The 27139-nt window shown below is 51.8% G+C and overlaps 1 protein-coding gene across 8 annotated transcripts in view; it reads left to right on the top strand.

The window, feature by feature from the left end:
* Nucleotides 1-27139, top strand: part of LOC129865185 (exocyst complex component 6-like) — a 183471-nt gene that overhangs the window by 101578 nt on the left and 54754 nt on the right. For 7 of the 8 annotated variants that reach the window (XM_055937791.1, XM_055937773.1, XM_055937764.1 and 4 more), the window contains exons 9-10: nt 213-296; nt 1358-1525. In XM_055937791.1, the coding sequence (XP_055793766.1) occupies nt 213-296; nt 1358-1525 (252 nt within the window). The remainder of the gene's footprint in view (nt 1-212; nt 297-1357; nt 1526-27139) is intronic. The other variant, XM_055937738.1, reaches the window with a different exon arrangement.

The raw sequence follows: 27139 nt of genomic DNA, 5'->3' as shown, positions 1-27139 counted from the left end.
GGTGACAGAGAGACATTTGAGAACTACTACAGGAAGCAGAGGAAAAAACAGGCCTCTCTCTCTGTACATGGGCTGAACCATCTGGCTCGTTGTTGTGTGTTTCTAGGGTGACAGAGAGACATTTGAGAACTACTACAGGAAGCAGAGGAAAAAACAGGCCTCTCTCTCTGTACATGGGCTGAACCATCTGGCTCGTTGTTGTGTGTTTCTAGGGTGACAGAGAGACATTTGAGAACTACTACAGGAAGCAGAGGAAAAAACAGGCCAGACTGGTGCTGCAGCCCCAGTCTAACATGGTGAGGAGGGACACAACCGTCCTTTAATCTGTCTCTTCTACATCCCTCTGTTCCCCTCTCTCTGTTCCCCTCTCTCTGTCCCCTCCCTCTGTTCCCCTCTCTCTGTTCCCCTCTCTCTCTGTTCCCCTCCTCTCTGTTCCCCTCCTCTCTGTTCCCTCCTCTCTGTTCCCTCTCTCTCTCTGTTCCCCTCTCTCTGTTCCCCTCTCTCTGTTCCCCTCCTCTCTGTTCCCTCTCTCTGTTCACCTCTCTCTCTCTGTTCCCCTCTCTCTGTCCCCTCTCTCTGTTCCCCTCCTCTCTGTTCCCTCTCTCTGTTCACCTCTCTCTCTCTGTTCCCCTCTCTCTGTCCCCTCTCTCTGTTCCCCTCCTCTCTGTTCCCTCTCTCTGTTCACCTCTCTCTCTGTTCCCCTCTCTCTGTTCCCCTCTCTCTGTCCCCCTCTCTCTGTCCCCCTCTCTCTGTCCCCTCCTCTCTGTTCCCCTCCTCTCTGTTCCCTCTCTCTGTTCACCTCTCTCTCTCTGTTCCCCTCTCTCTGTTCCCCTCCTCTCTGTTCCCTCTCTCTGTTCACCTCTCTCTGTTCACCTCTCTCTCTCTGTTCCCCTCTCTCTGTTCCCCTCTCTCTGTTCACATCCCTCTGTTCCCCTCCTCTCTGTTCCCCTCTCTCTGTTCCTCTCTCTCTGTTCCCCTCTCTCTCTCTGTTCCCCTCTCTCTCTCTGTTCCCCTCTCTCTCTCTGTTCCCCTCTCTCTCTCTGTTCCCCTCTCTCTCTCTGTTCCCCTCTCTCTCTCTGTTCCCCTCTCTCTCTCTGTTCCCCTCTCTCTCTCTCTCTCTGTTCCCCTCTCTCTCTCTCTCTGTTCCCCTCCTCTCTGTTTCCCCCCCCCTCTCTCTCTGTTTCCCCTCTCTCTCTCCCTCTGTCACCTTTGTTCCATATTTGAGTCTGTCTCTCTGTCTCTGTGTCTCTCTGTCTCTGGTCTCTCTGTTTCCCCCTCTCTCTGTCCCTTCTCTTCTTCATCCGTTGATGAGTAGTTCCATCCCTGCGTCTATAATGTGGTGTGTTTCCTGGTGCAGCAGGAGACCGTGGAGGGCTACCGGCGGTACTTGAATCAGATCGTAGGCTTCTTCCTGGTGGAGGATCACGTTCTGCATTCCACACAGGGCCTGTTGACCAGAGCCTTTTCTGATGAGCTGTGGAACATGGCCCTGTCTAAGATCACTGCCGTGCTGCGCACACACTCTGTGAGTACACACACACACACACACACACTCTGTGAGTACACACACACACACACACTCTGTGAGTACACACACACACACACACACACTCTGTGAGTACACACACACACACACACACACTCTGTGAGTACACACACACACACACACACACACACTCTGTGAGTACACACACACACACACACTCTGTGAGTACACACACACACTCTGTGAGTACACACACACACACACTCACACACTGTGAGTACACACACGGAGTGTCCAGCCCTGTGTCTTTATGAGAGGACCAGGGTAGCAGCACTAACTCTAGCAGGGGGATAAAGTCTCTTAGCAGTGAGAGGACCAGGGTAACAGGACTAACTCTAGCAGGGGGATAAAGTCTCTTAGCAGTGAGAGGACCAGGGTAGCAGTCACACTAACTCTAGCAGGGGGATAAAGTCTCTTAGCAGTGAGAGGACCAGGGTAGCAGCACTAACTCTAGCAGGGGGATAAAGTCTCTTAGCAGTGAGAGGACCAGGGTAGCAGCACTAACTCTAGCAGGGGGATAAAGTCTCTTAGCAGTGAGAGGACCAGGGTAGCAGTCACACTAACTCTAGCAGGGGGATAAAGTCTCTTAGCAGTGAGAGGACCAGGGTAGCAGCACTAACTCTAGCAGGGGGATAAAGTCTCTTAGCAGTGAGAGGACCAGGGTAGCAGCACTAACTCTAGCAGGGGGATAAAGTCTCTTAGCAGTGAGAGGACCAGGGTAGCAGTCACACTAACTCTAGCAGGGGGATAAAGTCTCTTAGCAGTGAGAGGACCAGGGTAGCAGTCACACTAACTCTAGTAGGGGGATAAAGTCTCTTAGCAGTGAGAGGACCAGGGTGGCAGCACTAACTCTAGCAGGGGGATAAAGTCTCTTAGCAGTGAGAGGACCAGGGTAGCAGTCACACTAACTCTAGCAGGGGGATAAAGTCTCTTAGCAGTGAGAGGACCAGGGTAGCAGTCACACTAACTCTAGCAGGGGGATAAAGTCTCTTAGCAGTGAGAGGACCAGGGTAGCAGTCACACTAACTCTAGCAGGGGGATAAAGTCTCTTAGCAGTGAGAGAGGACCAGGGTAGCAGTCACACTAACTCTAGCAGGGGGATAAAGTCTCTTAGCAGTGAGAGGACCAGGGTAGCAGCACTAACTCTAGCAGGGGGATAAAGTCTCTTAGCAGAGAGAGAGGACCAGGGTAGCAGTCACACTAACTCTAGCAGGGGGATAAAGTCTCTTAGCAGTGAGAGGACCAGGGTAGCAGTCACACTAACTCTAGCAGGGGGATAAAGTCTCTTAGCAGTGAGAGGACCAGGGTAGCAGTCACACTAACTCTAGCAGGGGGATAAAGTCTCTTAGCAGTGAGAGAGGACCAGGGTAGCAGCACTAACTCTAGCAGGGGGATAAAGTCTCTTAGCAGTGAGAGGACCAGGGTAGCAGGACTAACTCTAGCAGGGGGATAAAGTCTCTTAGCAGTGAGAGGACCAGGGTAGCAGTCACACTAACTCTAGCAGGGGGATAAAGTCTCTTAGCAGTGAGAGGACCAGGGTAGCAGTCACACTAACTCTAGCAGGGGGATAAAGTATCTTAGCAGTGAGAGAGGACCAGGGTAGCAGTCACACTAACTCTAGCAGGGGGATAAAGTCTCTTAGCAGAGAGAGGACCAGGGTAGCAGTCACACTAACTCTAGCAGGGGGATAAAGTCTCTTAGCAGTGAGAGGACCAGGGTAGCAGTCACACTAACTCTAGCAGGGGGATAAAGTCTCTTAGCAGTGAGAGGACCAGGGTAGCAGTCACACTAACTCTAGCAGGGGGATAAAGTCTCTTAGCAGTGAGAGGACCAGGGTAGCAGCACTAACTCTAGCAGGGGGATAAAGTCTCTTAGCAGAGAGAGGACCAGGGTAGCAGTCACACTAACTCTAGCAGGGGGATAAAGTCTCTTAGCAGTGAGAGGACCAGGGTAGCAGTCACACTAACTCTAGCAGGGGGATAAAGTCTCTTAGCAGTGAGAGAGGACCAGGGTAGCAGTCACACTAACTCTAGCAGGGGGATAAAGTCTCTTAGCAGTGAGAGGACCAGGGTAGCAGTCACACTAACTCTAGCAGGGGGATAAAGTCTCTTAGCAGTGAGAGAGGACCAGGGTAGCAGTCACACTAACTCTAGCAGGGGGATAAAGTCTCTTAGCAGTGAGAGGACCAGGGTAGCAGTCACACTAACTCTAGCAGGGGGATAAAGTCTCTTAGCAGTGAGAGGACCAGGGTAGCAGGACTAACTCTAGCAGGGGGATAAAGTCTCTTAGCAGTGAGAGGACCAGGGTAGCAATCACACTAACTCTAGCAGGGGGATAAAGTCTCTTAGCAGTGAGAGGACCAGGGTAGCAGTCACACTAACTCTAGCAGGGGGATAAAGTCTCTTAGCAGTGAGAGGACCAGGGTAGCAGTCACACTAACTCTAGCAGGGGGATAAAGTCTCTTAGCAGTGAGAGGACCAGGGTAGCAGTCACACTAACTCTAGCAGGGGGATAAAGTCTCTTAGCAGTGAGAGGACCAGGGTAGCAGTCACACTAACTCTAGCAGGGGGATAAAGTCTCTTAGCAGTGAGAGGACCAGGGTAGCAGTCACACTAACTCTAGCAGGGGGATAAAGTCTCTTAGCAGTGAGAGGACCAGGGTAGCAGCACTAACTCTAGCAGGGGGATAAAGTCTCTTAGCAGTGAGAGGACCAGGGTAGCAGTCACACTAACTCTAGCAGGGGGATAAAGTCTCTTAGCAGAGAGAGGACCAGGGTAGCAGCACTAACTCTAGCAGGGGGATAAAGTCTCTTAGCAGTGAGAGGGGACCAGGGTAGCAGTCACACTAACTCTAGCAGGGGGATAAAGTCTCTTAGCAGTGAGAGGACCAGGGTAGCAGTCACACTAACTCTAGCAGGGGGATAAAGTCTCTTAGCAGTGAGAGAGGACCAGGGTAGCAGTCACACTAACTCTAGCAGGGGGATAAAGTCTCTTAGCAGTGAGAGGACCAGGGTAGCAGTCACACTAACTCTAGCAGGGGGATAAAGTCTCTTAGCAGTGAGAGGACCAGGGTAGCAGCACTAACTCTAGCAGGGGGATAAAGTCTCTTAGCAGAGAGAGAGGACCAGGGTAGCAGTCACACTAACTCTAGCAGGGGGATTAAGTCTCTTAGCAGTGAGAGGACCAGGGTAGCAGTCACACTAACTCTAGCAGGGGGATAAAGTCTCTTAGCAGTGAGAGGACCAGGGTAGCAGTCACACTAACTCTAGTAGGGGGATAAAGTCTCTTAGCAGTGAGAGGACCAGGGTAGCAGTCACACTAACTCTAGCAGGGGGATAAAGTCTCTTAGCAGTGAGAGAGGACCAGGGTAGCAGTCACACTAACTCTAGCAGGGGGATAAAGTCTCTTAGCAGAGAGAGGACCAGGGTAGCAGTCACACTAACTCTAGCAGGGGGATAAAGTCTCTTAGCAGTGAGAGGACCAGGGTAGCAGTCACACTAACTCTAGCAGGGGGATAAAGTCTCTTAGCAGTGAGAAGACCAAGGTAGCAGTCACACTAACTCTAGCAGGGGGATAAAGTCTCTTAGCAGTGAGAGAGGACCAGGGTAGCAGTCACACTAACTCTAGCAGGGGGATAAAGTCTCTTAGCAGTGAGAGGACCAGGGTAGCAGTCACACTAACTCTAGCAGGGGGATAAAGTCTCTTAGCAGTGAGAGAGGACCAGGGTAGCAGTCACACTAACTCTAGCAGGGGGATAAAGTCTCTTAGCAGTGAGAGGACCAGGGTAGCAGTCACACTAACTCTAGCAGGGGGATAAAGTCTCTTAGCAGTGAGAGGACCAGGGTAGCAGGACTAACTCTAGCAGGGGGATAAAGTCTCTTAGCAGTGAGAGGACCAGGGTAGCAGCACTAACTCTAGCAGGGGGATAAAGTCTCTTAGCAGTGAGAGGACCAGGGTAGCAGTCACACTAACTCTAGCAGGGGGATAAAGTCTCTTAGCAGTGAGAGGACCAGGGTAGCAGCACTAACTCTAGCAGGGGGATAAAGTCTCTTAGCAGTGAGAGGACCAGGGTAGCAGTCACACTAACTCTAGCAGGGGGATAAAGTCTCTTAGCAGTGAGAGGACCAGGGTAGCAGCACTAACTCTAGCAGGGGGATAAAGTCTCTTAGCAGTGAGAGGACCAGGGTAGCAGCACTAACTCTAGCAGGGGGATAAAGTCTCTTAGCAGTGAGAGGACCAGGGTAGCAGTCACACTAACTCTAGCAGGGGGATAAAGTCTCTTAGCAGTGAGAGGACCAGGGTAGCAGTCACACTAACTCTAGTAGGGGGATAAAGTCTCTTAGCAGTGAGAGGACCAGGGTAGCAGTCACACTAACTCTAGCAGGGGGATAAAGTCTCTTAGCAGTGAGAGGACCAGGGTAGCAGCACTAACTCTAGCAGGGGGATAAAGTCTCTTAGCAGAGAGAGAGGACCAGGGTAGCAGTCACACTAACTCTAGCAGGGGGATAAAGTCTCTTAGCAGTGAGAGGACCAGGGTAGCAGTCACACTAACTCTAGCAGGGGGATAAAGTCTCTTAGCAGTGAGAGGACCAGGGTAGCAGTCACACTAACTCTAGCAGGGGGATAAAGTCTCTTAGCAGTGAGAGAGGACCAGGGTAGCAGCACTAACTCTAGCAGGGGGATAAAGTCTCTTAGCAGTGAGAGGACCAGGGTAGCAGGACTTACTCTAGCAGGGGGATAAAGTCTCTTAGCAGTGAGAGAGGACCAGGGTAGCAGTCACACTAACTCTAGCAGGGGGATAAAGTCTCTTAGCAGAGAGAGGACCAGGGTAGCAGTCACACTAACTCTAGCAGGGGGATAAAGTCTCTTAGCAGTGAGAGGACCAGGGTAGCAGTCACACTAACTCTAGCAGGGGGATAAAGTCTCTTAGCAGTGAGAGGACCAGGGTAGCAGTCACACTAACTCTAGCAGGGGGATAAAGTCTCTTAGCAGTGAGAGAGGACCAGGGTAGCAGTCACACTAACTCTAGCAGGGGGATAAAGTCTCTTAGCAGTGAGAGGACCAGGGTAGCAGTCACACTAACTCTAGCAGGGGGATAAAGTCTCTTAGCAGTGAGAGAGGACCAGGGTAGCAGTCACACTAACTCTAGCAGGGGGATAAAGTCTCTTAGCAGTGAGAGGACCAGGGTAGCAGTCACACTAACTCTAGCAGGGGGATAAAGTCTCTTAGCAGTGAGAGGACCAGGGTAGCAGGACTAACTCTAGCAGGGGGATAAAGTCTCTTAGCAGTGAGAGGACCAGGGTAGCAATCACACTAACTCTAGCAGGGGGATAAAGTCTCTTAGCAGTGAGAGGACCAGGGTAGCAGTCACACTAACTCTAGCAGGGGGATAAAGTCTCTTAGCAGTGAGAGGACCAGGGTAGCAGTCACACTAACTCTAGCAGGGGGATAAAGTCTCTTAGCAGTGAGAGGACCAGGGTAGCAGTCACACTAACTCTAGCAGGGGGATAAAGTCTCTTAGCAGTGAGAGGACCAGGGTAGCAGTCACACTAACTCTAGCAGGGGGATAAAGTCTCTTAGCAGTGAGAGGACCAGGGTAGCAGCACTAACTCTAGCAGGGGGATAAAGTCTCTTAGCAGTGAGAGGACCAGGGTAGCAGTCACACTAACTCTAGCAGGGGGATAAAGTCTCTTAGCAGTGAGAGGACCAGGGTAGCAGTCACACTAACTCTAGTAGGGGGATAAAGTCTCTTAGCAGTGAGAGGACCAGGGTAGCAGTCACACTAACTCTAGCAGGGGGATAAAGTCTCTTAGCAGTGAGAGGACCAGGGTAGCAGCACTAACTCTAGCAGGGGGATAAAGTCTCTTAGCAGAGAGAGAGGACCAGGGTAGCAGTCACACTAACTCTAGCAGGGGGATAAAGTCTCTTAGCAGTGAGAGGACCAGGGTAGCAGTCACACTAACTCTAGCAGGGGGATAAAGTCTCTTAGCAGTGAGAGGACCAGGGTAGCAGTCACACTAACTCTAGCAGGGGGATAAAGTCTCTTAGCAGTGAGAGAGGACCAGGGTAGCAGCACTAACTCTAGCAGGGGGATAAAGTCTCTTAGCAGTGAGAGGACCAGGGTAGCAGGACTTACTCTAGCAGGGGGATAAAGTCTCTTAGCAGTGAGAGAGGACCAGGGTAGCAGTCACACTAACTCTAGCAGGGGGATAAAGTCTCTTAGCAGAGAGAGGACCAGGGTAGCAGTCACACTAACTCTAGCAGGGGGATAAAGTCTCTTAGCAGTGAGAGGACCAGGGTAGCAGTCACACTAACTCTAGCAGGGGGATAAAGTCTCTTAGCAGTGAGAGGACCAGGGTAGCAGTCACACTAACTCTAGCAGGGGGATAAAGTCTCTTAGCAGTGAGAGAGGACCAGGGTAGCAGTCACACTAACTCTAGCAGGGGGATAAAGTCTCTTAGCAGTGAGAGGACCAGGGTAGCAGTCACACTAACTCTAGCAGGGGGATAAAGTCTCTTAGCAGTGAGAGAGGACCAGGGTAGCAGTCACACTAACTCTAGCAGGGGGATAAAGTCTCTTAGCAGTGAGAGGACCAGGGTAGCAGTCACACTAACTCTAGCAGGGGGATAAAGTCTCTTAGCAGTGAGAGGACCAGGGTAGCAGGACTAACTCTAGCAGGGGGATAAAGTCTCTTAGCAGTGAGAGGACCAGGGTAGCAATCACACTAACTCTAGCAGGGGGATAAAGTCTCTTAGCAGTGAGAGGACCAGGGTAGCAGTCACACTAACTCTAGCAGGGGGATAAAGTCTCTTAGCAGTGAGAGGACCAGGGTAGCAGTCACACTAACTCTAGCAGGGGGATAAAGTCTCTTAGCAGTGAGAGGACCAGGGTAGCAGTCACACTAACTCTAGCAGGGGGATAAAGTCTCTTAGCAGTGAGAGGACCAGGGTAGCAGTCACACTAACTCTAGCAGGGGGATAAAGTCTCTTAGCAGTGAGAGGACCAGGGTAGCAGTCACACTAACTCTAGCAGGGGGATAAAGTCTCTTAGCAGTGAGAGGACCAGGGTAGCAGCACTAACTCTAGCAGGGGGATAAAGTCTCTTAGCAGTGAGAGGACCAGGGTAGCAGTCACACTAACTCTAGCAGGGGGATAAAGTCTCTTAGCAGAGAGAGGACCAGGGTAGCAGCACTAACTCTAGCAGGGGGATAAAGTCTCTTAGCAGTGAGAGGGGACCAGGGTAGCAGTCACACTAACTCTAGCAGGGGGATAAAGTCTCTTAGCAGTGAGAGGACCAGGGTAGCAGTCACACTAACTCTAGCAGGGGGATAAAGTCTCTTAGCAGTGAGAGAGGACCAGGGTAGCAGTCACACTAACTCTAGCAGGGGGATAAAGTCTCTTAGCAGTGAGAGGACCAGGGTAGCAGTCACACTAACTCTAGCAGGGGGATAAAGTCTCTTAGCAGTGAGAGGACCAGGGTAGCAGCACTAACTCTAGCAGGGGGATAAAGTCTCTTAGCAGAGAGAGAGGACCAGGGTAGCAGTCACACTAACTCTAGCAGGGGGATTAAGTCTCTTAGCAGTGAGAGGACCAGGGTAGCAGTCACACTAACTCTAGCAGGGGGATAAAGTCTCTTAGCAGTGAGAGGACCAGGGTAGCAGTCACACTAACTCTAGTAGGGGGATAAAGTCTCTTAGCAGTGAGAGGACCAGGGTAGCAGTCACACTAACTCTAGCAGGGGGATAAAGTCTCTTAGCAGTGAGAGAGGACCAGGGTAGCAGTCACACTAACTCTAGCAGGGGGATAAAGTCTCTTAGCAGAGAAAGGACCAGGGTAGCAGTCACACTAACTCTAGCAGGGGGATAAAGTCTCTTAGCAGTGAGAGGACCAGGGTAGCAGTCACACTAACTCTAGCAGGGGGATAAAGTCTCTTAGCAGTGAGAAGACCAGGGTAGCAGTCACACTAACTCTAGCAGGGGGATAAAGTCTCTTAGCAGTGAGAGAGGACCAGGGTAGCAGTCACACTAACTCTAGCAGGGGGATAAAGTCTCTTAGCAGTGAGAGGACCAGGGTAGCAGTCACACTAACTCTAGCAGGGGGATAAAGTCTCTTAGCAGTGAGAGAGGACCAGGGTAGCAGTCACACTAACTCTAGCAGGGGGATAAAGTCTCTTAGCAGTGAGAGGACCAGGGTAGCAGCACTAACTCTAGCAGGGGGATAAAGTCTCTTAGCAGTGAGAGGACCAGGGTAGCAGGACTAACTCTAGCAGGGGGATAAAGTCTCTTAGCAGTGAGAGGACCAGGGTAGCAGCACTAACTCTAGCAGGGGGATAAAGTCTCTTAGCAGTGAGAGGACCAGGGTAGCAGTCACACTAACTCTAGCAGGGGGATAAAGTCTCTTAGCAGTGAGAGGACCAGGGTAGCAGCACTAACTCTAGCAGGGGGATAAAGTCTCTTAGCAGTGAGAGGACCAGGGTAGCAGTCACACTAACTCTAGCAGGGGGATAAAGTCTCTTAGCAGTGAGAGAGGACCAGGGTAGCAGTCACACTAACTCTAGCAGGGGGATAAAGTCTCTTAGCAGTGAGAGGACCAGGGTAGCAGTCACACTAACTCTAGCAGGGGGATAAAGTCTCTTAGCAGTGAGAGAGGACCAGGGTAGCAGCACTAACTCTAGCAGGGGGATAAAGTCTCTTAGCAGTGAGAGGACCAGGGTAGCAGTCACACTAACTCTAGCAGGGGGATAAAGTCTCTTAGCAGTGAGAGAGGACCAGGGTAGCAGCACTAACTCTAGCAGGGGGATAAAGTCTCTTAGCAGTGAGAGGACCAGGGTAGCAGTCACACTAACTCTAGCAGGGGGATAAAGTCTCTTAGCAGTGAGAGGACCAGGGTAGCAGCACTAACTAGCAGGGGGATAAAGTCTCTTAGCAGTGAGAGGACCAGGGTAGCAGTCACACTAACTCTAGCAGGGGGATAAAGTCTCTTAGCAGTGAGAGAGGACCAGGGTAGCAGCACTAACTCTAGCAGGGGGATAAAGTCTCTTAGCAGTGAGAGGACCAGGGTAGGAGCACTAACTCTAGCAGGGGGATAAAGTCTCTTAGCAGTGAGAGGACCAGGGTAGCAGCACTAACTCTAGCAGGGGGATAAAGTCTCTTAGCAGTGAGAGAGGACCAGGGTAGCAGTCACACTAACTCTAGCAGGGGGATAAAGTCTCTTAGCAGTGAGAGGACCAGGGTAGCAGTCACACTAACTCTAGCAGGGGGATAAAGTCTCTTAGCAGTGAGAGGACCAGGGTAGGAGGACTAACTCTAGCAGGGGGATAAAGTCTCTTAGCAGTGAGAGGACCAGGGTAGCAGCACTAACTCTAGCAGGGGGATAAAGTCTCTTAGCAGTGAGAGGACCAGGGTAGCAGTCACACTAACTCTAGCAGGGGGATAAAGTCTCTTAGCAGTGAGAGGACCAGGGTAGCAGCACTAACTCTAGCAGGGGGATAAAGTCTCTTAGCAGTGAGAGAGGACCAGGGTAGCAGTCACACTAACTCTAGCAGGGGGATAAAGTCTCATAGCAGTGAGAGGACCAGGGTGGCAGCACTAACTCTAGCAGGGGGATAAAGTCTCTTAGCAGTGAGAGGACCAGGGTAGCAGTCACACTAACTCTAGCAGGGGGATAAAGTCTCTTAGCAGTGAGAGGACCAGGGTAGCAGTCACACTAACTCTAGCAGGGGGATAAAGTCTCTTAGCAGTGAGAGGACCAGGGTAGCAGCACTAACTCTAGCAGGGGGATAAAGTCTCTTAGCAGTGAGAGGACCAGGGTAGCAGTCACACTAACTCTAGCAGGGGGATAAAGTCTCTTAGCAGTGAGAGGACCAGGGTAGCAGTCACACTAACTCTAGCAGGGGGATAAAGTCTCTTAGCAGTGAGAGGACCAGGGTAGGAGCACTAACTCTAGCAGGGGGATAAAGTCTCTTAGCAGTGAGAGGACCAGGGTAGCAGCACTAACTCTAGCAGGGGGATAAAGTCTCTTAGCAGTGAGAGGACCAGGGTAGCAGTCACACTAACTCTAGCAGGGGGATAAAGTCTCTTAGCAGTGAGAGGACCAGGGTAGCAGCACTAACTCTAGCAGGGGGATAAAGTCTCTTAGCAGTGAGAGAGGACCAGGGTAGCAGTCACACTAACTCTAGCAGGGGGATAAAGTCTCTTAGCAGTGAGAGGACCAGGGTGGCAGCACTAACTCTAGCAGGGGGATAAAGTCTCTTAGCAGTGAGAGGACCAGGGTAGCAGTCACACTAACTCTAGCAGGGGGATAAAGTCTCTTAGCAGTGAGAGAGGACCAGGGTAGCAGCACTAACTCTAGCAGGGGGATAAAGTCTCTTAGCAGTGAGAGGACCAGGGTAGGAGCACTAACTCTAGCAGGGGGATAAAGTCTCTTAGCAGTGAGAGGACCAGGGTAGCAGCACTAACTCTAGCAGGGGGATAAAGTCTCTTAGCAGTGAGAGAGGACCAGGGTAGCAGTCACACTAACTCTAGCAGGGGGATAAAGTCTCTTAGCAGTGAGAGGACCAGGGTAGCAGTCACACTAACTCTAGCAGGGGGATAAAGTCTCTTAGCAGTGAGAGGACCAGGGTAGGAGGACTAACTCTAGCAGGGGGATAAAGTCTCTTAGCAGTGAGAGGACCAGGGTAGCAGCACTAACTCTAGCAGGGGGATAAAGTCTCTTAGCAGTGAGAGGACCAGGGTAGCAGTCACACTAACTCTAGCAGGGGGATAAAGTCTCTTAGCAGTGAGAGGACCAGGGTAGCAGCACTAACTCTAGCAGGGGGATAAAGTCTCTTAGCAGTGAGAGAGGACCAGGGTAGCAGTCACACTAACTCTAGCAGGGGGATAAAGTCTCATAGCAGTGAGAGGACCAGGGTGGCAGCACTAACTCTAGCAGGGGGATAAAGTCTCTTAGCAGTGAGAGGACCAGGGTAGCAGTCACACTAACTCTAGCAGGGGGATAAAGTCTCTTAGCAGTGAGAGGACCAGGGTAGCAGTCACACTAACTCTAGCAGGGGGATAAAGTCTCTTAGCAGTGAGAGGACCAGGGTAGCAGCACTAACTCTAGCAGGGGGATAAAGTCTCTTAGCAGTGAGAGGACCAGGGTAGCAGTCACACTAACTCTAGCAGGGGGATAAAGTCTCTTAGCAGTGAGAGGACCAGGGTAGCAGTCACACTAACTCTAGCAGGGGGATAAAGTCTCTTAGCAGTGAGAGGACCAGGGTAGGAGCACTAACTCTAGCAGGGGGATAAAGTCTCTTAGCAGTGAGAGGACCAGGGTAGCAGCACTAACTCTAGCAGGGGGATAAAGTCTCTTAGCAGTGAGAGGACCAGGGTAGCAGTCACACTAACTCTAGCAGGGGGATAAAGTCTCTTAGCAGTGAGAGGACCAGGGTAGCAGCACTAACTCTAGCAGGGGGATAAAGTCTCTTAGCAGTGAGAGAGGACCAGGGTAGCAGTCACACTAACTCTAGCAGGGGGATAAAGTCTCTTAGCAGTGAGAGGACCAGGGTGGCAGCACTAACTCTAGCAGGGGGATAAAGTCTCTTAGCAGTGAGAGGACCAGGGTAGCAGTCACACTAACTCTAGCAGGGGGATAAAGTCTCTTAGCAGTGAGAGGACCAGGGTAGCAGTCACACTAACTCTAGCAGGGGGATAAAGTCTCTTAGCAGTGAGAGGACCAGGGTAGCAGTCACACTAACTCTAGCAGGGGGATAAAGTCTCTTAGCAGTGAGAGGACCAGGGTAGCAGTCACACTAACTCTAGCAGGGGGATAAAGTCTCTTAGCAGTGAGAGGACCAGGGTAGCAGTCACACTAACTCTAGCAGGGGGATAAAGTCTCTTAGCAGTGAGAGGACCAGGGTAGCAGCACTAACTCTAGCAGGGGGATAAAGTCTCTTAGCAGTGAGAGGACCAGGGTAGCAGTCACACTAACTCTAGCAGGGGGATAAAGTCTCTTAGCAGTGAGAGAGGACCAGGGTAGCAGCACTAACTCTAGCAGGGGGATAAAGTCTCTTAGCAGTGAGAGGACCAGGGTAGCAGCACTAACTCTAGCAGGGGGATAAAGTCTCTTAGCAGTGAGAGGACCAGGGTAGCAGTCACACTAACTCTAGCAGGGGGATAAAGTCTCTTAGCAGTGAGAGAGGACCAGGGTAGCAGCACTAACTCTAGCAGGGGGATAAAGTCTCTTAGCAGTGAGAGGACCAGGGTAGCAGTCACACTAACTCTAGCAGGGGGATAAAGTCTCTTAGCAGTGAGAGGACCAGGGTAGCAGCACTAACTCTAGCAGGGGGATAAAGTCTCTTAGCAGTGAGAGGACCAGGGTAACAGCACTAACTCTAGCAGGGGGATAAAGTCTCTTAGCAGTGAGAGGACCAGGGTGGCAGGACTAACTCTAGCAGGGGGATAAAGTCTCTTAGCAGTGAGAGGACCAGGGTGGCAGGACTAACTCTAGCAGGGGGATAAAGTATCTTAGCAGTGAGAGGACCAGGGTAGCAGCACTAACTCTAGCAGGGGGATAAAGTCTCTTAGCAGTGAGAGAGGACCAGGGTAGCAGTCACACTAACTCTAGCAGGGGGATAAAGTCTCTTAGCAGTGAGAGAGGACCAGGGTAGCAGTCACACTAACTCTAGCAGGGGGATAAAGTCTCTTAGCAGTGAGAGAGGACCAGGGTAGCAGTCACACTAACTCTAGCAGGGGGATAAAGTCTCTTAGCAGTGAGAGAGGACCAGGGTAGCAGTCACACTAACTCTAGCAGGGGGATAAAGTATCTTAGCAGTGAGAGGACCAGGGTAGCAGCACTAACTCTAGCAGGGGGATAAAGTCTCTTAGCAGTGAGAGGACCAGGGTAGCAGTCACACTAACTCTAGCAGGGGGATAAAGTCTCTTAGCAGTGAGAGGACCAGGGTAGCAGTCACACTAACTCTAGCAGGGGGATAAAGTCTCTTAGCAGTGAGAGAGGACCAGGGTAGCAGCACTAACTCTAGCAGGGGGATAAAGTCTCTTAGCAGTGAGAGGACCAGGGTAGCAGTCACACTAACTCTAGCAGGGGGATAAAGTCTCTTAGCAGTGAGAGAGGACCAGGGTAGCAGCACTAACTCTAGCAGGGGATAAAGTCTCTTAGCAGTGAGAGAGGACCAGGGTAGCAGCACTAACTCTAGCAGGGGGATAAAGTCTCTTAGCAGTGAGAGGACCAGGGTAGCAGCACTAACTCTAGCAGGGGGATAAAGTCTCTTAGCAGTGAGAGAGGACCAGGGTAGCAGCACTAACTCTAGCAGGGGGATAAAGTCTCTTAGCAGTGAGAGGACCAGGGTGGCAGGACTAACTCTAGCAGGGGGATAAAGTCTCTTAGCAGTGAGAGAGGACCAGGGTAGCAGTCACACTAACTCTAGCAGGGGGATAAAGTCTCTTAGCAGTGAGAGAGGACCAGGGTAGCAGCACTAACTCTAGCAGGGGGATAAAGTCTCTTAGCAGTGAGAGGACCAGGGTAGCAGTCACACTAACTCTAGCAGGGGGATAAAGTCTCTTAGCAGTGAGAGAGGACCAGGGTAGCAGTCACACTAACTCTAGCAGGGGGATAAAGTCTCTTAGCAGTGAGAGAGGACCAGGGTAGCAGCACTAACTCTAGCAGGGGGATAAAGTCTCTTAGCAGTGAGAGGACCAGGGTAGCAGTCACACTAACTCTAGCAGGGGGATAAAGTCTCTTAGCAGTGAGAGGACCAGGGTAGCAGTCACACTAACTCTAGCAGGGGGATAAAGTCTCTTAGCAGTGAGAGAGGACCAGGGTAGCAGCACTAACTCTAGCAGGGGGATAAAGTCTCTTAGCAGTGAGAGGACCAGGGTAGCAGTCACACTAACTCTAGCAGGGGGATAAAGTCTCTTAGCAGTGAGAGAGGACCAGGGTAGCAGCACTAACTCTAGCAGGGGGATAAAGTATCTTAGCAGTGAGAGGACCAGGGTAGCAGCACTAGCTCTAGCAGGGGGATAAAGTCTCTTAGCAGTGAGAGGACCAGGGTAGCAGCACTAACTCTAGCAGGGGGATAAAGTCTCTTAGCAGTGAGAGGACCAGGGTAGCAGCACTAACTCTAGCAGGGGGATAAAGTCTCTTAGCAGTGAGAGGACCAGGGTAGCAGCACTAACTCTAGCAGGGGGATAAAGTCTCTTAGCAGTGAGAGGACCAGGGTAGCAGCACTAGCTCTAGCAGGGGGATAAAGTCTCTTAGCAGTGAGAGGACCAGGGTAGCAGCACTAACTCTAGCAGGGGGATAAAGTCTCTTAGCAGTGAGAGGACCAGGGTGGCAGGACTAACTCTAGCAGGGGGATAAAGTCTCTTAGCAGTGAGAGAGGACCAGGGTAGCAGTCACACTAACTCTAGCAGGTGGATAAAGTCTCTTAGCAGTGAGAGAGGACCAGGGTAGCAGTCACACTAACTCTAGCAGGGGGATAAAGTCTCTTAGCAGTGAGAGAGGACCAGGGTAGCAGTCACACTAACTCTAGCAGGGGGATAAAGTCTCTTAGCAGTGAGAGAGGACCAGGGTAGCAGTCACACTAACTCTAGCAGGGGGATAAAGTATCTTAGCAGTGAGAGGACCAGGGTAGCAGCACTAACTCTAGCAGGGGGATAAAGTCTCTTAGCAGTGAGAGAGGACCAGGGTAGCAGCACTAACTCTAGCAGGGGGATAAAGTCTCTTAGCAGTGAGAGGACCAGGGTAGCAGTCACACTAACTCTAGCAGGGGGATAAAGTCTCTTAGCAGTGAGAGGACCAGGGTAGCAGCACTAACTCTAGCAGGGGGATAAAGTCTCTTAGCAGTGAGAGAGGACCAGGGTAGCAGCACTAACTCTAGCAGGGGGATAAAGTCTCTTAGCAGTGAGAGGACCAGGGTAGCAGTCACACTAACTCTAGCAGGGGGATAAAGTCTCTTAGCAGTGAGAGGACCAGGGTAGGAGCACTAACTCTAGCATGGGGATAAAGTCTCTTAGCAGTGAGAGGACCAGGGTAGCAGCACTAACTCTAGCAGGGGGATAAAGTCTCTTAGCAGTGAGAGGACCAGGGTAGCAGTCACACTAACTCTAGCAGGGGGATAAAGTCTCTTAGCAGTGAGAGGACCAGGGTAGCAGCACTAACTCTAGCAGGGGGATAAAGTCTCTTAGCAGTGAGAGAGGACCAGGGTAGCAGTCACACTAACTCTAGCAGGGGGATAAAGTCTCTTAGCAGTGAGAGGACCAGGGTGGCAGCACTAACTCTAGCAGGGGGATAAAGTCTCTTAGCAGTGAGAGGACCAGGGTAGCAGTCACACTAACTCTAGCAGGGGGATAAAGTCTCTTAGCAGTGAGAGGACCAGGGTAGCAGTCACACTAACTCTAGCAGGGGGATAAAGTCTCTTAGCAGTGAGAGGACCAGGGTAGCAGTCACACTAACTCTAGCAGGGGGATAAAGTCTCTTAGCAGTGAGAGGACCAGGGTAGCAGCACTAACTCTAGCAGGGGGATAAAGTCTCTTAGCAGTGAGAGGACCAGGGTAGCAGTCACACTAACTCTAGCAGGGGATAAAGTCTCTTAGCAGTGAGAGAGGACCAGGTTAGCAGCACTAACTCTAGCAGGGGGATAAAGTCTCTTGCAGTGAGAGGACCAGGGTAGCAGTCACACTAACTCTAGCAGGGGGATAAAGTCTCTTAGCAGTGAGAGGACCAGGGTAGCAGCACTAACTCTAGCAGGGGGATAAAGTCTCTTAGCAGTGAGAGGACCAGGGTAGCAGCACTAACTCTAGCAGGGGGATAAAGTCTCTTAGCAGTGAGAGGACCAGGGTGGCAGGACTAACTCTAGCAGGGGGATAAAGTCTCTTAGCAGTGAGAGGACCAGGGTGGCAGGACTAACTCTAGCAGGGGGATAAAGTATCTTAGCAGTGAGAGGACCAGGGTAGCAGCACTAACTCTAGCAGGGGGATAAAGTCTCTTAGCAGTGAGAGGACCAGGGTAGCAGCACTAACTCTAGCAGGGGGATAAAGTCTCTTAGCAGTGAGAGAGGACCAGGGTAGCAGTCACACTAACTCTAGCAGGGGGATAAAGTCTCTTAGCAGTGAGAGAGGACCAGGGTAGCAGCACTAACTCTAGCAGGGGGATAAAGTCTCTTAGCAGTGAGAGAGGACCAGGGTAGCAGTCACACTAACTCTAGCAGGGGGATAAAGTCTCTTAGCAGTGAGAGAGGACCAGGGTAGCAGCACTAACTCTAGCAGGGGGATAAAGTCTCTTAGCAGTGAGAGGACCAGGGTAGCAGCACTAGCTGTAGCAGGGGGATAAAGTCTCTTAGCAGTGAGAGGACCAGGGTAGCAGCACTAACTCTAGCAGGGGGATAAAGTCTCTTAGCAGTGAGAGGACCAGGGTAGCAGCACTAACTCTAGCAGGGGGATAAAGTCTCTTAGCAGTGAGAGGACCAGGGTAGCAGCACTAACTCTAGCAGGGGGATAAAGTCTCTTAGCAGTGAGAGGACCAGGGTAGCAGCACTAACTCTAGCAGGGGGATAAAGTCTCTTAGCAGTGAGAGGACCAGGGTAGCAGCACTAACTCTAGCAGGGGGATAAAGTCTCTTAGCAGTGAGAGGACCAGGGTAGCAGCACTAACTCTAGCAGGGGGATAAAGTCTCTTAGCAGTGAGAGAGGACCAGGGTAGCAGCACTAACTCTAGCAGGGGGATAAAGTCTCTTAGCAGTGAGAGGACCAGGGTAGCAGTCACACTAACTCTAGCAGGGGGATAAAGTCTCTTAGCAGTGAGAGGACCAGGGTAGCAGCACTAACTCTAGCAGGGGGATAAAGTCTCTTAGCAGTGAGAGAGGACCAGGGTAGCAGTCACACTAACTCTAGCAGGGGGATAAAGTCTCTTAGCAGTGAGAGGACCAGGGTAGCAGCACTAACTCTAGCAGGGGGATAAAGTCTCTTAGCAGTGAGAGGACCAGGGTAGCAGTCACACTAACTCTAGCAGGGGGATAAAGTCTCTTAGCAGTGAGAGGACCAGGGTAGCAGTCACACTAACTCTAGCAGGGGGATAAAGTCTCTTAGCAGTGAGAGAGGACCAGGGTAGCAGTCACACTAACTCTAGCAGGGGGATAAAGTCTCTTAGCAGTGAGAGAGGACCAGGGTAGCAGTCACACTAACTCTAGCAGGGGGATAAAGTCTCTTAGCAGTGAGAGGACCAGGGTAGCAGCACTAACTCTAGCAGGGGGATAAAGTCTCTTAGCAGTGAGAGGACCAGGGTAGCAGCACTAACTCTAGCAGGGGGATAAAGTCTCTTAGCAGTGAGAGAGGACCAGGGTAGCAGTCACACTAACTCTAGCAGGGGGATAAAGTCTCTTAGCAGTGAGAGAGGACCAGGGTAGCAGTCACACTAACTCTAGCAGGGGGATAAAGTCTCTTAGCAGTGAGAGGACCAGGGTAGCAGGACTAACTCTAGCAGGGGGATAAAGTCTCTTAGCAGTGAGAGGACCAGGGTAGCAGTCACACTAACTCTAGCAGGGGGATAAAGTCTCTTAGCAGTGAGAGAGGACCAGGGTAGCAGCACTAACTCTAGCAGGGGGATAAAGTCTCTTAGCAGTGAGAGGACCAGGGTAGCAGCACTAACTCTAGCAGGGGGATAAAGTCTCTTAGCAGTGAGAGAGGACCAGGGTAGCAGTCACACTAACTCTAGCAGGGGGATAAAGTCTCTTAGCAGTGAGAGAGGACCAGGGTAGCAGCACTAACTCTAGCAGGGGGATAAAGTATCTTAGCAGTGAGAGGACCAGGGTAGCAGTCACACTAACTCTAGCAGGGGGATAAAGTCTCTTAGCAGTGAGAGGACCAGGGTAGTAGCACTAACTCTAGCAGGGGGATAAAGTCTCTTAGCAGTGAGAGGACCAGGGTAGCAGCACTAACTCTAGCAGGGGGATAAAGTCTCTTAGCAGTGAGAGGACCAGGGTAGCAGTCACACTAACTCTAGCAGGGGGATAAAGTCTCTTAGCAGAGAGAGGACCAGGGTAGCAGTCACACTAACTCTAGCAGGGGGATAAAGTCTCTTAGCAGTGAGAGGACCAGGGTATCAGTCACACTAACTCTAGCAGGGGGATAAAGTCTCTTAGCAGTGAGAGGACCAGGGTAGCAGTCACACTAACTCTAGCAGGGGGATAAAGTCTCTTAGCAGTGAGAGAGGACCAGGGTAGCAGCACTAACTCTAGCAGGGGGATAAAGTATCTTAGCAGTGAGAGGACCAGGGTAGCAGTCACACTAACTCTAGCAGGGGGATAAAGTCTCTTAGCAGTGAGAGGACCAGGGTAGCAGTCACACTAACTCTAGCAGGGGGATAAAGTCTCTTAGCAGTGAGAGGACCAGGGTAGCAGGACTAACTCTAGCAGGGGGATAAAGTCTCTTAGCAGTGAGAGGACCAGGGTAGCAGTCACACTAACTCTAGCAGGGGGATAAAGTCTCTTAGCAGTGAGAGAGGACCAGGGTAGCAGTCACACTAACTCTAGCAGGGGGATAAAGTCTCTTAGCAGTGAGAGGACCAGGGTAGCAGCACTAACTCTAGCAGGGGGATAAAGTCTCTTAGCAGTGAGAGGACCAGGGTAGCAGCACTAACTCTAGCAGGGGGATAAAGTCTCTTAGCAGTGAGAGGACCAGGGTAGCAGTCACACTAACTCTAGCAGGGGGATAAAGTCTCTTAGCAGTGAGAGGACCAGGGTAGCAGCACTAACTCTAGCAGGGGGATAAAGTCTCTTAGCAGTGAGAGGACCAGGGTAGCAGCACTAACTCTAGCAGGGGGATAAAGTCTCTTAGCAGTGAGAGGACCAGGGTAGCATCACTAACTCTAGCAGGGGGATAAAGTCTCTTAGCAGTGAGAGGACCAGGGTAGCATCACTAACTCTAGCAGGGGGATAAAGTCTCTTAGCAGTGAGAGGACCAGGGTAGCAGTCACACTAACTCTAGCAGGGGGATAAAGTCTCTTAGCAGTGAGAGGACCAGGGTAGCTGTCACACTAACTCTAGCAGGGGGATAAAGTCTCTTAGCAGTGAGAGGACCAGGGTAGCAGCACTAACTCTAGCAGGGGGATAAAGTCTCTTAGCAGAGAGAGGACCAGGGTAGCAGTCACACTAACTCTAGCAGGGGGATAAAGTCTCTTAGCAGTGATAGAGGACCAGGGTAGCAGCACTAACTCTAGCAGGGGATAAAGTCTCTTAGCAGTGAGAGGGGACCAGGGTAGCAGCACTAACTCTAGCAGGGGGATAAAGTCTCTTAGCAGTGAGAGGACCAGGGTAGCAGTCACACTAACTCTAGCAGGGGGATAAAGTCTCTTAGCAGTGAGAGGACCAGGGTAGCAGCACTAACTCTAGCAGGGGGATAAAGTCTCTTAGCAGTGAGAGGACCAGGGTAGCAGTCACACTAACTCTAGCAGGGGGATAAAGTCTCTTAGCAGTGAGAGGACCAGGGTAGCAGCACTAACTCTAGCAGGGGGATAAAGTCTCTTAGCAGTGAGAGGACCAGGGTAGCAGCACTAACTCTAGCAGGGGGATAAAGTCTCTTAGCAGTGAGAGGACCAGGGTAGCAGTCACACTAACTCTAGCAGGGGGATAAAGTCTCTTAGCAGTGAGAGAGGACCAGGGTAGCAGCACTAACTCTAGCAGGGGGATAAAGTCTCTTAGCAGTGAGAGGACCAGGGTAGCAGTCACACTAACTCTAGCAGGGGGATAAAGTCTCTTAGCAGTGAGAGGACCAGGGTAGCAGCACTAACTCTAGCAGGGGGATAAAGTCTCTTAGCAGTGAGAGAGGACCAGGGTAGCAGTCACACTAACTCTAGCAGGGGGATAAAATCTCTTAGCAGTGAGAGGACCAGGGTAGCAGTCACACTAACTCTAGCAGGGGGATAAAGTCTCTTAGCAGTGAGAGAGGACCAGGGTAGCAGCACTAACTCTAGCAGGGGGATAAAGTCTCTTAGCAGTGAGAGGACCAGGGTAGCAGTCACACTAACTCTAGCAGGGGGATAAAGTCTCTTAGCAGTGAGAGGACCAGGGTAGCAGCACTAACTCTAGCAGGGGGATAAAGTCTCTTAGCAGTGAGAGGACCAGGGTAGCAGGACTAACTCTAGCAGGGGGATAAAGTCTCTTAGCAGTGAGAGGACCAGGGTAGCAGGACTAACTCTAGCAGGGGGATAAAGTCTCTTAGCAGTGAGAGGACCAGGGTAGCAGTCACACTAACTCTAGCAGGGGGATAAAGTCTCTTAGCAGTGAGAGGACCAGGGTAGCAGCACTAACTCTAGCAGGGGGATAAAGTCTCTTAGCAGTGAGAGGACCAGGGTAGCAGTCACACTAACTCTAGCAGGGGGATAAAGTCTCTTAGCAGTGAGAGAGGACCAGGGTAGCAGCACTAACTCTAGCAGGGGGATAAAGTCTCTTAGCAGTGAGAGGACCAGGGTAGTAGCACTAACTCTAGCAGGGGGATAAAGTCTCTTAGCAGTAAAAGGGCCAGGGTAGCAGTCACACTAACTCTAGCAGGGGGATAAAGTCTCTTAGCAGTGAGAGGACCAGGGTAGCAGCACTAACTCTAGCAGGGGGATAAAGTCTCTTAGCAGTGAGAGGACCAGGGTAGCAGTCACACTAACTCTAGCAGGGGGATAAAGTCTCTTAGCAGTGAGAGAGGACCAGGGTAGCAGCACTAACTCTAGCAGGGGGATAAAGTCTCTTAGCAGTGAGAGGACCAGGGTAGCAGTCACACTAACTCTAGCAGGGGGATAAAGTCTCTTAGCAGAGAGAGGACCAGGGTAGCAGCACTAACTCTAGCAGGGGGATAAAGTCTCTTAGCAGTGAGAGGACCAGGGTAGCAGCACTAACTCTAGCAGGGGGATAAAGTCTCTTAGCAGTGAGAGGACCAGGGTAGCAGCACTAACTCTAGCAGGGGGATAAAGTCTCTTAGCAGTGAGAGAGGACCAGGGTAGCAGCACTAACTCTAGCAGGGGGATAAAGTCTCTTAGCAGTGAGAGGACCAGGGTAGCAGCACTAACTCTAGCAGGGGGATAAAGTCTCTTAGCAGTGAGAGAGGACCAGGGTAGCAGTCACACTAACTCTAGCAGGGGGATAAAGTCTCTTAGCAGTGAGAGGACCAGGGTAGCAGTCACACTAACTCTAGCAGGGGGATAAAGTCTCTTAGCAGTGAGAGGACCAGGGTAGCAGTCACACTAACTCTAGCAGGGGGATAAAGTCTCTTAGCAGTGAGAGGACCAGGGTAGCAGCACTAACTCTAGCAGGGGGATAAAGTCTCTTAGCAGTGAGAGGACCAGGGTAGCAGTCACACTAACTCTAGCAGGGGGATAAAGTCTCTTAGCAGTGAGAGGACCAGGGTAGCAGCACTAACTCTAGCAGGGGGATAAAGTCTCTTAGCAGTGAGAGGACCAGGGTAGCAGCACTAACTCTAGCAGGGGGATAAATTCTCTTAGCAGTGAGAGGACCAGGGTAGCAGTCACACTAACTCTAGCAGGGGGATAAAGTCTCTTAGCAGTGAGAGGACCAGGGTAGCAGCACTAACTCTAGCAGGGGGATAAAGTCTCTTAGCAGTGAGAGAGGACCAGGGTAGCAGTCACACTAACTCTAGCAGGGGGATAAAGTCTCTTAGCAGTGAGAGGACCAGGGTAGCAGCACTAACTCTAGCAGGGGGATAAAGTCTCTTAGCAGTGAGAGGACCAGGGTAGCAGCACTAACTCTAGCAGGGGGATAAAGTCTCTTAGCAGTGAGAGGACCAGGGTAGGAGGACTAACTCTAGCAGGGGGATAAAGTCTCTTAGCAGTGAGAGGACCAGGGTAGCAGTCACACTAACTCTAGCAGGGGGATAAAGTCTCTTAGCAGTGAGAGGACCAGGGTAGCAGTCACACTAACTCTAGCAGGGGGATAAAGTCTCTTAGCAGTGAGAGGACCAGGGTAGCAGTCACACTAACTCTAGCAGGGGGATAAAGTCTCTTAGCAGTGAGAGGACCAGGGTAGCAGCACTAACTCTAGCAGGGGGATAAAGTCTCTTAGCAGTGAGAGGACCAGGGTAGGAGGACTAACTCTAGCAGGGGGATAAAGTCTCTTAGCAGTGAGAGAGGACCAGGGTAGCAGCACTAACTCTAGCAGGGGGATAAAGTCTCTTAGCAGTGAGAGGACCAGGGTAGCAGTCACACTAACTCTAGCAGGGGGATAAAGTCTCTTAGCAGTGAGAGGACCAGGGTAGCAGTCACACTAACTCTAGCAGGGGGATAAAGTCTCTTAGCAGTGAGAGGACCAGGGTAGCAGCACTAACTCTAGCAGGGGGATAAAGTCTCTTAGCAGTGAGAGGACCAGGGTATCAGTCACACTAACTCTAGCAGGGGGATAAAGTCTCTTAGCAGTGAGAGGACCAGGGTAGCAGTCACACTAACTCTAGCAGGGGGATAAAGTCTCTTAGCAGTGAGAGGACCAGGGTAGCAGCACTAACTCTAGCAGGGGGATAAAGTCTCTTAGCAGTGAGAGAGGACCAGGGTAGCAGTCACACTAACTCTAGCAGGGGGATAAAGTCTCTTAGCAGTGAGAGGACCAGGGTAGCAGCACTAACTCTAGCAGGGGGATAAAGTCTCTTAGCAGTGAGAGGACCAGGGTAGCAGCACTAACTCTAGCAGGGGGATAAAGTCTCTTAGCAGTGAGAGGACCAGGGTAGGAGGACTAACTCTAGCAGGGGGATAAAGTCTCTTAGCAGTGAGAGGACCAGGGTAGCAGTCACACTAACTCTAGCAGGGGGATAAAGTCTCTTAGCAGTGAGAGGACCAGGGTAGCAGCACTAACTCTAGCAGGGGGATAAAGTCTCTTAGCAGTGAGAGGACCAGGGTAGCAGCACTAACTCTAGCAGGGGGATAAAGTCTCTTAGCAGTGAGAGGACCAGGGTAGCAGCACTAACTCTAGCAGGGGGATAAAGTCTCTTAGCAGTGAGAGAGGACCAGGGTAGCAGTCACACTAACTCTAGCAGGGGGATAAAGTCTCTTAGCAGTGAGAGAGGACCAGGGTAGCAGCACTAACTCTAGCAGTGGGATAAAGTCTCTTAGCAGTGAGAGGACCAAGGTAGCAGCACTAACTCTAGCCGTAGGGTTTGACCAGGCCTTTGTTGGCCCCCAGGACCCAGGCTGTGAGACCCCGTCAGTCCCAGTCTGTTACCATATTCACATTAGTTCAACTGCTGGTGCTGTTCCAGTCTGTCCCCCATGAGGCCAGTCTGTTACCATATTCACATTAGTTCAACTGCTGGTGTTGTTCCAGTCTGTCCCCCATGAGGCCAGTCTGTTACCATATTCACATTAGTTCAACTGCTGGTGCTGTTCCAGTCTGTCCCCCATGAGGCCAGTCTGTTACCATATTCACATTAGTTCAACTGCTGGTGTTGTTCCAGTCTGTCCCCCATGAGGCCAGTCTGTTACCATATTCACATTAGTTCAACTGCTGGTGTTGTTCCAGTCTGTCCCCCATGAGGCCAGTCTGTTACCATATTCACATTAGTTCAACTGCTGGTGTTGTTCCAGTCTGTCCCCCATGAGGCCAGTCTGTTACCATATTCACATTAGTTCAACTGCTGGTGTTGTTCCAGTCTGTCCCCCATGAGGCCAGTCTGTTACCATATTCACATTAGTTCAACTGCTGGTGTTGTTCCAGTCTGTCCCCCATGAGGCCAGTCTGTTACCATATTCACATTAGTTCAACTGCTGGTGCTGTTCCAGTCTGTCCCCCATGAGGCCAGTCTGTTACCATATTCACATTAGTTCAACTGCTGGTGCTGTTCCAGTCTGTCCCCCATGAGGCCAGTCTGTTACCATATTCACATTAGTTCAACTGCTGGTGTTGTTCCAGTCTGTCCCCCATGAGGCCAGTCTGTTACCATATTCACATTAGTTCAACTGCTGGTGTTGTTCCAGTCTGTCCCCCATGAGGCCAGTCTGTTACCATATTCACATTAGTTCAACTGCTGGTGTTGTTCCAGTCTGTCCCCCATGAGGCCAGTCTGTTACCATATTCACATTAGTTCAACTGCTGGTGTTGTTCCAGTCTGTCCCCCATGAGGCCAGTCTGTTACCATATTCACATTAGTTCAACTGCTGGTGTTGTTCCAATCTGTCCCCATGAGGCCAGTCTGTTACCATATTCACATTAGTTCAACTGCTGGTGCTGTTCCAATCTGTCCCCGTTAGGCCAGTCTGTTCCCATTGGGCCAGTCTGTTCCCCGTTAGGCCAGTCTGTTCCCCGTTAGGCCAGTCTGTTCCCATTGGGCCAGTCTGTTCCCCGTTAGGCCAGTCTGTTCCCATTGGGCCAGTCTGTTCCCATTGGGCCAGTCTGTTCCCATTGGGCCAGTCTGTTCCCATTGGGCCAGTCTGTTCCCATTGGGCCAGTCTGTTCCCATTGGGCCAGTCTGTTCCCATTGGGCCAGTCTGTTCCCATTGGGCCAGTCTGTTCCCCGTTAGGCCAGTCTGTTCCCCGTTAGGCCAGTCTGTTCCCCGTTAGGCCAGTCTGTTCCCATTGGGCCAGTCTGTTCCCATTAGGCCAGTCTGTTCCCCATTAGGCCAGTCTGTTCCCCATTAGGCCAGTCTGTTCCCCATTAGGCCAGTCTGTTCCCCATTAGGCCAGTCTGTTCCCATTAGGCCAGTCTGTTCCCCATTAGGCCAGTCTGTTCCCCACGAGGCCAGTCTGTTCCCCATTAGGCCAGTCTGTTCCCCACGAGGCCAGTCTGTCCCCCACGAGGCCAGTCTGTTCCCCACGAGGCCAGTCTGTTCCCCACGAGGCCAGTCTGTTCCCCACGAGGCCAGTCTGTTCCCCACGAGGCCAGTCTGTTCCCCACGAGGCCAGTCTGTTCCCCACGAGGCCAGTCTGTTCCCCACGAGGCCAGTCTGTTCCCCACGAGGCCAGTCTGTTCCCCACGAGGCCAGTCTGTTCCCCACGAGGCCAGTCTGTTCCCCACGAGGCCAGTCTGTTCCCCACGAGGCCAGTCTGTTCCCCACGAGGCCAGTCTGTTCCCCACGAGGCCAGTCTGTTCCCCACGAGGCCAGTCTGTTCCCCACGAGGCCAGTCTGTTCCCCACGAGGCCAGTCTGTTCCCCACGAGGCCAGTCTGTTCCCCACGAGGCCAGTCTGTTCCCCACGAGGCCAGTCTGTTCCCCACGAGGCCAGTCTGTTCCCCACGAGGCCAGTCTGTTCCCCACGAGGCCAGTCTGTTCCCCACGAGGCCAGTCTGTTCCCCACGAGGCCAGTCTGTTCCCCACGAGGCCAGTCTGTTCCCCACGAGGCCAGTCTGTTCCCCACGAGGCCAGTCTGTTCCCCACGAGGCCAGTCTGTTCCCCACGAGGCCAGTCTGTTCCCCACGAGGCCAGTCTGTTCCCCACGAGGCCAGTCTGTTCCCCACGAGGCCAGTCTGTTCCCCACGAGGCCAGTCTGTTCCCCACGAGGCCAGTCTGTTCCCCACGAGGCCAGTCTGTTCCCCACGAGGCCAGTCTGTTCCCCACGAGGCCAGTCTGTTCCCCACGAGGCCAGTCTGTTCCCCACGAGGCCAGTCTGTTCCCCACGAGGCCA

The sequence above is a fragment of the Salvelinus fontinalis genome, chromosome 1, assembly GCF_029448725.1.
Source record: "Salvelinus fontinalis isolate EN_2023a chromosome 1, ASM2944872v1, whole genome shotgun sequence".
Lineage (NCBI taxonomy): Eukaryota > Metazoa > Chordata > Actinopteri > Salmoniformes > Salmonidae > Salvelinus > Salvelinus fontinalis.
Note: the sequence above shows the minus strand (reverse complement) of the source record. Positions and strands in the feature narration are given on the sequence as shown.